Here is an 11,141-nt window from a genome sequence, read left to right on the forward strand (position 1 = left end):
TTCCCATCTCAGCTCTTGTGAAAACACTGGTAGTTGCACCAGCCGCGTTTACGCTCAAACATAACACTATAATACGATAATGTAGTAGAAGCGGGTTGCACATTAAAGTTATGATTTTTCTTATAATGTACACATCACCAGAGCAGTCATGACTTATTAAATTTTACAAGAGCAGAATGATTAGAAAAATGGGCAAAGATAGATGAGCCAGAGGGATTGTTTCTTTTATATAAACAACACCAGGGGTGCATTGTCTCGACTGTGACAGACTGCATCTCTTTAAATTTACAGTTACCATTATTTGCAATAGACAAGAGCAAAAGAGTGACTTTATGCTGCGTTCTCTTGAGATGGGAATTACCGCTGGTACCATTTGGTTGCCTGTAACAGAAACTTGTAAGTGCTTAGGTTTTGTTTCATTAGCTGTTCTTTCTCAGTTATCCTGTTCTCTCAGTCCTACAGTCTACCTATAAGGACTACTTCTGGTATTTGTTTAACTGTTATCTGTTCAATAAATGGACATTACTACTGGCATAACTAAAAGCAACTTGTTCTAAAAAATGGTTTACCCAAAGAATTTATTATTATTGAATAAGCTATGGTCTCCCAGTATGTCAGCACACATGCTGTTTTGTTACTGTCTACCCAAGCATTTTCCTATCATTCAATGGACTAAGATGCACGCTCCAAAACTTATAAAATAAAATTAATTTCTGATAAAACATGACCTTATCAACAATTGTGCTTACAGCAGGAAAGAACATACTTTCAGTGCCAGGTCAAACTAGCCTGCCTCAGCATAAGCGTTTTTCATAATCAAATAGGTAGATCCCAAGGTAGCAAGATTCCAGCTCAGCTCTCCACAAAATAAATGCATGGAAAGGCCTGAATTCATTAATGCTAGCAACACCATAGATCACAGTGCAGTACTTAAAAATGACTGGATTAGAACTACACAATTCAGCAACTGGGAGGATATGGTTCCTCATCCAGTATGCTAAAACACTTGATGAAACAAGCAAGGAATATACTTCTCAGTACATAAGGGTAAATATATTTTGTAGTAGCAGGATAAAAGAATTCAAAATTTTTCAATCCATCGGAATCGTATGCCTCTGAGCTTATCAATTCCTTTTATCGATGTCGGCATGCCGGTAGTGCTAGTTTCTCTCCTCTCCTCAGCTCTGTCTACTCCCTGTGTTTCACCAAGGGCGGGGCTGAGCACACAGACAGAGTGGAGGGGAGACAGGTGAAGTAAACATTACTCGAGCTGACGGCAACTTGTTGCATTACGTACCGCTGAAGTTCAACCGTGGTGTTCTGTTGGAAGATGCAGTGACTTAAACCAACGGTGTGTAAGAAAAAGTATAAATAATGTGTAATTGTTAAGCTATGAATAGGGGAAAAGTCCACTAGCCGCTAGGCTAATTTATGCAGTGTAAAATGCCCTGGGCTTAAGCTAATAATGATGACTAGCAAAAAACAATTGTTTTGTCTATGAACCTTGACAGTTATTGACACCCTCCCCCAACCAGTCAACCTAGGGCAGGGAAACACTGTGATCTACACTGTATTAAGACTCAGAAATAATAAAACAGTTGCATTGACGCTGAAAACCTGTGTAGGCCTACTTTTTTTCCCCACACAGAAAATTAAATCAGGAATCAATAAGGCAATTGCATTGGTATCAATTAAATCTATCAATTCCCATTCCTAGTGGCAACCACTTTCTAACAAAAAACAAAAATAGGGACAGCAAACAGCAAAAAGTGCACCCCGAAATGACAACCCCATTAGTGAAATATTGCTGTTACAGTTGGAACCAGAACCATACAACGCTGCACGTGCGTTGGTGAGTTTACTAGCGCGCACAGGCATCTGTTTTAGAGACAATGGCGAAGCAAATTAAGTTGTTTGACTTTGTGGTGAAAAGTTCAATTAACCCGTCAACATCACAACGAATGCTGGTATTTTGTATACCAGGAATTGAGGGTGAACACGTCAACTGGTAACACTTAAGATTCAAATAATGTAAAGTATCAGATAAAACACAAACTACAAAGAATCTTGTTCGGTTACTGTAATAAAGCTTTTAAACATTCTTTTATGTCACATTTTCATCATTAAGCTAATGTACAACTGCATAGTATCTTAATTACTCAAAATATAAGGTGACTAAAAATGGCAACCATATATTCAGTTTCGGCAACCAAAAGCTGATGCCTGGTGACCAGCCTGGCAACCACTTTTAAAAGTTAGTTTTGAGCCTTTTTAGCTAAGATGTCAACGTAACTGCTCACAGCTGCTAAATGTTATGTAAATGCCATACGTGTGCACCGTTATCCCCATTTGTACGAGTCATCGTGTCGAGGCTACAAAGACTCCCAAAAGATACAGTAGAGTTCTTGGAGAGAGATCTGGGAGGCAGTGGGATGGCCAGATACCATCTTTTAAAACGACCAGGAGATATACTGGAGGAAAGAAAAGTTCACCGTGAAGCACGTTAAGTCTCAACACACAATAATACAACACCCAAATATTAATATACATCACCCCATGAATATGCAATCAGTGGCAAACAATTTTTTTTTTAAGTATTTAAGTATTCTTTATTTTTAATAAAGAATACTTTTTATTTTTTTTTTTTTAAAGTCATTTGCGCTCATGATCTCCTCAGGGCGCAGCTCGCCCACAAAGTACAGGGACGCGCCCATCTACCCACTCACTCAGTCTGTCTAAATTGTGACTAGTCTGCTCAGGACTACTCTCAAAGTTTTTAGAGGTTGCTCAGTATGTCTCGCAGAAAGTGCTTTTTTGGTTGTGAAGGAAAGTTAGTTTCTTGATGGACAGATGGCTTTATTTGTTGGTAAAGTAACCACTAACTACTGATAATTGTAGCTAGCGTTAGCTCTGTTAGCCGTGCAGCTAGCACTATTAGCCAGCTGACTCTGCCCGGACTGGGAGCTCAGAGTCTGGGCCTGAAAACCGCCTCCTTCCAGCGGTCCAAAGCTCCTGTGCTAGCGTTGTAAATACCAACACTTCTGCCCGGTCCAGGCAGAGCCAGCTAAGCTAAAAAGGCTGCTAGCTGCACTAGCTTTTCTCCATAAAATATGATCCAGTTTCAACAAAATGAGTGAATAAAGTTATTAAAGTTGTGTGTTTTTGTACCGCAAGCAGTGACGCCCAGCCCCCAGAAACACTCCGCTTCAGTGGCATCTATCGTATTATTTCCAACCTTCCAATTCTTGTCTCACTTGTGGTCTGATAAACAGTAAATTCATCCAGTTCAGTGCACAGGACACTGACATGTGATTAGTGTACGACCAACTCTACCTTTAAGCCACAGCCGGCCCAATTTGATAGATTTCATAGATATGATAGAGAGGACGAACCTGAGCTCCGGCAGGTAGCTCAGCTCTGAAGAGCTCCAGCCCAATTTAACCCCTGATGATAAGAAATCATCCTGATAGTGAATAAACAGAATCCTCATTAAAATTATTTAATCTTGTTCACTCTTTTCCAGTTCCGAATTGCTATTAGCTTTACCTTTAACTCGAATTCTTCTTGGATGACCCTACCAGGTGCCATTGCCCCTGACAACACAGCTCCCAGGTCATGCAGGTACACAAACACCTCCACCAAATTAAGGGGGTGATTCCTGGATCTATTCCTATATGTTGACATGACTGGTGACATTTAAATTAATTTGCAGGACTTTTGAAAATGGAATGCATTCTTTTCTAAATCTAACCATTAGACATGTCTAAACTATGGAATGTGAACAGAAATCCGGGTAGATGAAGTGCTGAGATGTAAATCTCAAGGATAAGGTCATATATCATGGCAAAACATTGCTGAGCTATTGAATTAAACCTCCAATAGCACAATAAATCTATCATTTTTGAGCACAAGTACACAGGAACTCAAAACTTATTGCTAAAATTAAGTTCCATATTTTACTGCCCCGGAAAAAAAACAAACATTCTTGTCCTTGGAGAGGAAGATAGGAACTGGCCTCAAGTGCTGCCACTGCTTCCTCTCTCTCAAGCCTCCACTGCAAACCACTTAGTCTCCCTTCTGTGTCTTTTCAACGAGATTAAAGATGTCTCAGAGGAAGAAAATATCAACCAACCAAACGAACAAGATAAATTTAAGACCTGCTCCCAATATCGCGTGTCTGCCTACGGAGAATTGGTGATTAGGATGATTCCCACCGTTCAGTATGGTGTGTGTGTGTGTGTGTGTGTGTGCGCACATCATAAAAGAGATTGTGAGTTAGACTGTCTGAGATAATCTAACAAGTCCTGCTTGCACCTCAAAGGTGTTCACTGCTTTAAGGCTAAACTCTGTTCACAGTGACGGACTATGTTAGTGCTGTGCAAGTTGTGTGATGTTATGTGTGTTATGTGTGATTACGGGCATATGTGAACGTGGTAGCTGATAATGTAACCCAATGAATGGTTGTCAACTGTCAATATTTTCAGTGCTCATTATTAGTATATATATACACACACACACACACACACACACATATACACACGGGTGCACCTTGTATATATATTTTCAAAGCTAGCGTAGCGGTCAGTAACCAGAACGCACTAGAATGGGATTTGTTGGGTCTCTGTAATTAATATTATAAAGAGTACGGTCTAGACCTGCTCTATAGGAAAAGTGCAATGAGATAACTTCTGTTATGAATTGGTGCTATATAAATAAATTGAATTGCATTAGAACCTTTTGCTCCCTGATTGGACAGTTTGACTTCCTCTGATTGGATGGTCAGCGGGCAAAGTGCTGATTGGCTAGTCAGCACAGGTGTAAAAACAAGGTAAAAATTCATGCTTGTAAGTCACAGCTTGTAACTTCAGTGTCACATACACATAATAGGAAATTTGTGTGTCCATCTCTCAGACTGTGTGAAACCTCACTGTTGAAAATATTTCTGCACAAATTTTAATTACACATACACAAAATATTTCTACAACTACAAAACTTTTTACAAATGTGCAAACTTGAATTTGTGAGAACCTTTTTTTTTTTTTTTACAAATTCACACCTTTTTTTCCCACGTACACACAAAAGGTGATATACAACTGCAGGCTGTGAAATTATTTGTGAACATCATTTCACAGGCTCAAAATATGAATTACCCTTATTTGCTTCGACAGAAAGAAGCGTTTCTGATTGGAGTTTAATCCACTGAAATAATGGTTCAGAGTACTTGTACTTTACTTGAGTATTTCCATGGCATTTTCTGCTGCTTCAGCAACTGACTGATACTAAACAGTGCTGATATTTATTTTGCTATTTATTTTATTTGATGTATTCTTTATTCAAATGATCAGCAACTGACTGATAATGAACATACAGCAGTGATGTTTCTTTAGCTATTTATTTTATTTGTATTTATTCTTTATTTTCTCAGAGTTCATTTCTATAATTGTTTGACAATGAATATATTTAATTATTTACCGTTAAAGCATATTTAACTTAAATAGCCACCATATCGGTAATCAGTAAATGTTGGGCAATGGGTAAAAGGTAGGAAAAGTGTTTGAAGTGTCTTTTCTACCATGGGACAATGGCAGACATTTTCACTTGTCATGTGAGGAAAAGCACAGGTTACTAATAACATTATTGATAGCTCAGTTCCAATAAGTGTCCCAGTAAGCCATTCCAGTGAGCCAGCAGGTTCAATCCCAGGACCACCCCTAAGTGGAATGCAGCCATCATTACCATCTGGCCTCTGCAGCTCATCCAGAATGCAGTAGCCTGGCTGGTCTTCAACCTACCCAAGTTATTCCACACTACACCGCATCTTGCACTGGCTACCGATGGCTGCTTGAGTCCAATTCAAGACACCATTACTTGCCTACCCTGCTGCGAACGCTTCAATCGGCTTGCTACTCCCTCTACAAGGGGGGGCCCAGCTACCGCTCAACAAAATCATGACTGTTTGCCGTCCTGGCTCCACAATGATGGAACGAGCTCCCCATTGACAACTCTTTCTCTATCTCTTGTTGTTTATAAATGTAGCACTTGAAGCAGTTCAGCATATTTGATGAAGTTGATGTACTTCATCAAGGTCAGAAGTTCAAACCCTACTTTCACACCTCCACACACGAGGCCAATGGATGGGTAAAATGGGCAAAATTGTCAGATTATCTGTTATCTTCCAGCATCGGAAAGCGATGTGACGTAGATGGCAAGCACTTAATTTGAAGCCTAGTGAGGCCCTATAACTCTCTATGATGATGATGATGACAATGATATCAGCCTTATTACCATTACCACTATGAGAAAAGTGTTTGAAACAAAACAAAAAATAGTCACCTGTTAACTTGTAGTGGTAATAAAGTCACAGTAAATATATAAAGGACAAAATTACTTTTATCTGGTAGAGTTTGTTGGCAGTGGTACACAGACTGGGGGTACGTGCTGCCAACTTCAGGGGAAAGTAACTCCCTAAAGCATGTACTAGCAGAGAAGTTGGTTGGTTGAGGTCAAAGTTCACTTTTTAGACTTGGGATCCTAACAGTTGTTCTGTCGTGACAAATACCTGGACTGTTGTCTGGCTGATTTTTTGCGGCTCTGCATATATCTACACACTTTAACTAACTCAGACTAACTCTGCAGCATACCTTCGTGCACGGTCACCCCACAGTTGTCACACTGGATGATCTCATCTGCATCCTCGCTGTTATCTCCCAGACAGACGCAGCAGATGAGGATGTGCTGAGTGCTCCAGGTCTGGGAACGGTCCAGCAAGGCATCCTGGGGAACCAGGAAACAGAGCCACAGTAAAGCCAGTTATCCAATGTCCCCTTCCTCTGATTTGACCACAGATCCAGTAACTGGCAGTTAGTAAATCCCATATACAATGCTCATGGACATTAAGTCGATTACAACAAAGGCAGAAATTCTCCTTGGGATCACTCTGATACCATCTAAATCGCTCATTGGATTATATGGTGACTTTGTGACTCATATTGTTGTTTGGTATTATGGAGTACCATACAAAGTAGCCAATGTGCAGGCCAAATACCTAATTCATCTGCCGTGGTTTACATAACTAGGCCATGGTGGAAAACTGCATTTGCTTTGCATAAAACAAGTATAAATAATAGAATTCTGACTTAAATCAGGCACTGACTTACATCATATCAGAGAATAAGTAAGAAAGACTAAGAATCTGACCAAGCATTCAATGCCTGACAACTATAATTAAGTAACCACTAACACTTTTAAACACTTTTCCAAACCCATTTTCTTACAACTTCAAGACGTTTTTTGGTTGTTGCGCTGGTTTTGTTGTAAGAACTTTGTTTCTCAGGTTCTGAACGAATAACCAGGCAGTGTGGACCAGATCTTAAACGCATGATTTGACATTTTGGGAAATATGCATATTCGCTTTCTTGCCAAGTGTTAGACGAGAACATAAATATCATAATCTCAGCCAGACACAATGTATGCAAACTTGTGCTGGTAACTGTAGCTTACAAACGAGGACAGATGTTTTATTAGCAGTGGTGTTGAATAAGGACCACACCATTTAGTAAATTTGAACTATTGAATTTGAACGCAACCCACGCAGTCTAATCCTACACTACACTGTAGAATTAACGTTGTTCTATTCATTCGCAGTGCCTCCACTGCGTCACAAGCTAACGTTACTGTAAGGCAGTTGCATTTTACAATATCAGCAAACAGACTCAGCTTTTCCATAATTTTCCACAAGTAATCGATTATCAAAATAGTTGCCAATTAACTGACTAATCATTGCAGCTCTAATAAGGCATTAGCTAGAAATCGAATGTGGGCTGCGGTTGAAAAATACTTTTTGTGTCATGTCTCAGCCTGCTCCCTGGTTGACATCATGATAAAGCAGCCAATGATAGCCTTGTGACATTAATGTTTCATGCAAATAAGTTTCAAATAAGATGATTTGATTACTATATGCAACAAATGTGTTTACGTAGACAGAGAGCTGAAGGCATTCTGACTGGTTAATGCACAGATGGAAAATATTTTAAATGCAAATTTCTCTCTTTTGGGTACTGATTCTCAAAAGAGAGCTCAGCAGATCTGTATGCTGTAGCAAAAAAAAACAACTCGTAACTTAATTTCAGTTGGACCTCAAGTCAGGCCATGTGAGAGTGGAGTTGCACTCACCTCATTGCCCTTTCCCTGGGACATGCTGTCATTAGTCAGCTCTTCATCAAAAGCATTGGTGCTCTTAGCCTTCTTCTTGGGCTTCTTCACCTCCTTGTCACTATCACTGCTACTGTTGTTGATGTCATCATCATCTTCCTTGTCATCGTCCTCATCGTCGTCGTCATCATCATCATCGTTATCATCGTCGTCGTCATCATCACTAGCACTGCCACCGTCCTCTTCCTCAGTCCCTCCTTTTTGAGCAGCTGCTTTGCCTTTCTTCTTCCCTGCTGTGGGTCTCCAGTCGTTATCATCCTCACTGTCGTAGTCATCCATCTCGTTCAGTTCTTCCATAGTGGTGAAGTCCAGCAGGGGTCTGTTCCTGCGGAAATTCCATTTCTTGGGCTCGGCCTGAGACTCTTCTGTGTTCACGCTGCCAGACCCTGACGTTGAGGTAGATTCAGTGCCAGCAGCTACAGCAGGCTCAGACTCTGAAGTTTTCTTGCTCTTGCGTCGGCTTTTGGGTGGGGTAACAGCGGGAGTGTCTTTGGTGGAGCTGTCTGAGGAAGGCTGCTGTTTGGTCTTCTCCTCATCTTCCGTTAAGTTGTCCTCAGCAGCCAAGTCTTTTGCCTCCTCTTCATCTATACCATCGTCTGCAGAACCAGCGTTGTCTGAGTCACTTTCTGAGCCTGCAGCACTGGCTTTAGAACCTTCCTCATCACTGCCGTTGCCTGTGCCGTCTGATCCTATCAGAACACCAAACAATGACAACAGAATCTAAAGAGTGAACAATGAGGTCATTCTGAAAGGCCTGGTTGCTGCTCCAGCATCTGTAGACTTTGTGTAGGCAGGTGTGTTTAAAGTCAAACTGAAATTAAAATTAATTTTGCAAAGAAATTGTGTTTTGACTTGTGTACTTATTTGTTCAAATTGTAAAAACCACAAAGAAGAAATTTTGATTTTAATAATTTTTCTGTAGTGATGGTCCCCCCGACATTGGTGTACCCCTATGGGTGTGAATTTTTGGTAAAGACTGATGTCAGTACCGTAATTTGATTGGTGCAATATCTGTATTGGCGGCTAATAAAATAGTGTTAGTTTAGTTCAAATAGTTTGTTCTTCATTTAAATTCCAACAGTGGGATTTGTTGGGTCTCTGTAAATAATATTATAAAGAGTTCGGTCTAGACCTGCTCTATAGGAAAAGTGCGATGAGATAACTTCTGTTATGAACTGGCGCTATATAAATAAAACTGAATTGAATTGAATTGAAACAGCCAAATCCCTTTCAAACTCCCCCTGCTTCAGTGTCTCACTATGGGAAACACTCTCTCAGTGGTTACAGGATACGTAACCTTGAGTTTCCATTGGAAACGCCCACTCAGAGGCTCAAGGATTGGACGCTGTTTTCCCAAATATCCTCTTTTGAAAAATGGAACAATATACACAAAAGCTGTAATATCCTTATAGTTAGTCCTTAGTCAAAAGGGAGGTGAATTCTTCTTTAATTCAATTTCATGTAAGCAAACAGAGGTGTGGTGAATCTGACATATTTATACATTAGGTAACTTCTGATGTGATTTTGCTCTATTTTGCAAAATGTAGGGTATACAGTTTTCCAGACAGCAAGTCACAGGGCCCCTAAGGTTAATCTGGCCAACTTAATTAATCAATCAACTTGTTTAATTTTCTTGGACAACCAAATTAGTCTAAATTTATTTTGAGCCATCAGTGTGAATCCCATCATTGAGCAATATGCAATATACTAAGAAGCTAGGGAAGTGGTGGACAGTAGGGACGCCCCAATCAAGTTTTTTGGCCCAGATCAAGATCTGAGTCCTTAAATATTGGGTATCTGCCAATACTGAGTCCAATCTGATACTTATATTTACTTAAATGTTGATTATGTATCTGAAACATCGAAATAACAGCTGTAGCCTACTTAATCTGACACACGTTATTTTATACAAACTACTTGATCCAAATACTGGAGGTACTGGTTCAAAAATATTAGGTTTATAAACTTAATTTAGCCTATTGGTATGATATTAAAGCAAGTTTAACTGTGAGAATGCGACTACTGAAACTGATGCGACCAGCTAGAGAGAAGACATATCACTCTGTTGGAGTAGTTGGAACTAAAAAACACGCAGTCCGCTCTCGGTTGTTCAGCGGTACGGGTGTAATGGTATGTGTATTTGTCCCGAACTGTTTGGTACAGGATGTTCGGCATGCGACACACCGGGAAAAGACTCACTTTCTACAACAAACCAACTACACTCTGTCACACACAGGTTACCCACAAGGCCACCGTTCTTAAAGGGGAAGACTCGGCCGGTAACACACAGGTGCTGTTAAACTGTGTGTGTGCTAACCAGGTGGAAGAAGTAGTCAGGTCCATTACTTAAGCAAAAGTACTAATACCAACTTTGAAAATACTCCACTATAAGTAAAAGTAAGTAAGTATTATAGTAACATGTACTTACAGTATTCATTGTGCAGTAAAATGGTCCCTGTCAGTGTTTTACTATTATATCTGATGTTTTTGGATTAATATTCCTGCTGCATTAATGTGTGTGTTGCATTTTACTGCTGTAGATGCTTACGGTTGAGCTCATTTTAACTACTTTATATACTGTTGGGTAGTTTCATCTACAGTAATGAATTATATTCTATAATATATTCATATTCGTCTGTAGATTGGTCTGTACGCAAACTGAAGTGGGTCCAGTGAGTCAGGGAGGGAGGAGGTGATGAAGGTTTTGACTAACGGCTTCATGGCGGTGGAGGTGAGTGCTACTGGGGGGTAATCGTTCCGGCAGAGGGTTTTGGTCTTTTTGGGGACAGGGACAATGGTGGACTTCTTAAAACATGTGGGGACTACAGACTGGAGCAGTGACAACATAGGCCCCGACCGACCCTGAAACCGATACTTATGATCAGCTCATGACATCTCTAGAGGACAGTGGAGGTCAGTGACAGGGTTTG

The 11,141-nt window shown here is 40.2% G+C and overlaps 1 protein-coding gene across 3 annotated transcripts in view; it reads right to left on the reverse strand.

Moving 5' to 3' along the window:
• Positions 1-11,141, reverse strand: part of phf14 (PHD finger protein 14) — a 112,860-nt gene that overhangs the window by 99,188 nt on the left and 2,531 nt on the right. For all 3 annotated transcript variants that reach the window (XM_044171054.1, XM_044171056.1, XM_044171055.1), the window contains exons 3-4: positions 8,173-8,900; positions 6,642-6,774 (exon numbers count right to left, since the gene is read on the reverse strand). In XM_044171054.1, the coding sequence (XP_044026989.1) occupies positions 6,642-6,774; positions 8,173-8,900 (861 nt within the window). The remainder of the gene's footprint in view (positions 1-6,641; positions 6,775-8,172; positions 8,901-11,141) is intronic.

Source organism: Siniperca chuatsi, linkage group LG17 (assembly GCF_020085105.1).
Source record: "Siniperca chuatsi isolate FFG_IHB_CAS linkage group LG17, ASM2008510v1, whole genome shotgun sequence".
Taxonomy (NCBI): domain Eukaryota; kingdom Metazoa; phylum Chordata; class Actinopteri; order Centrarchiformes; family Sinipercidae; genus Siniperca; species Siniperca chuatsi.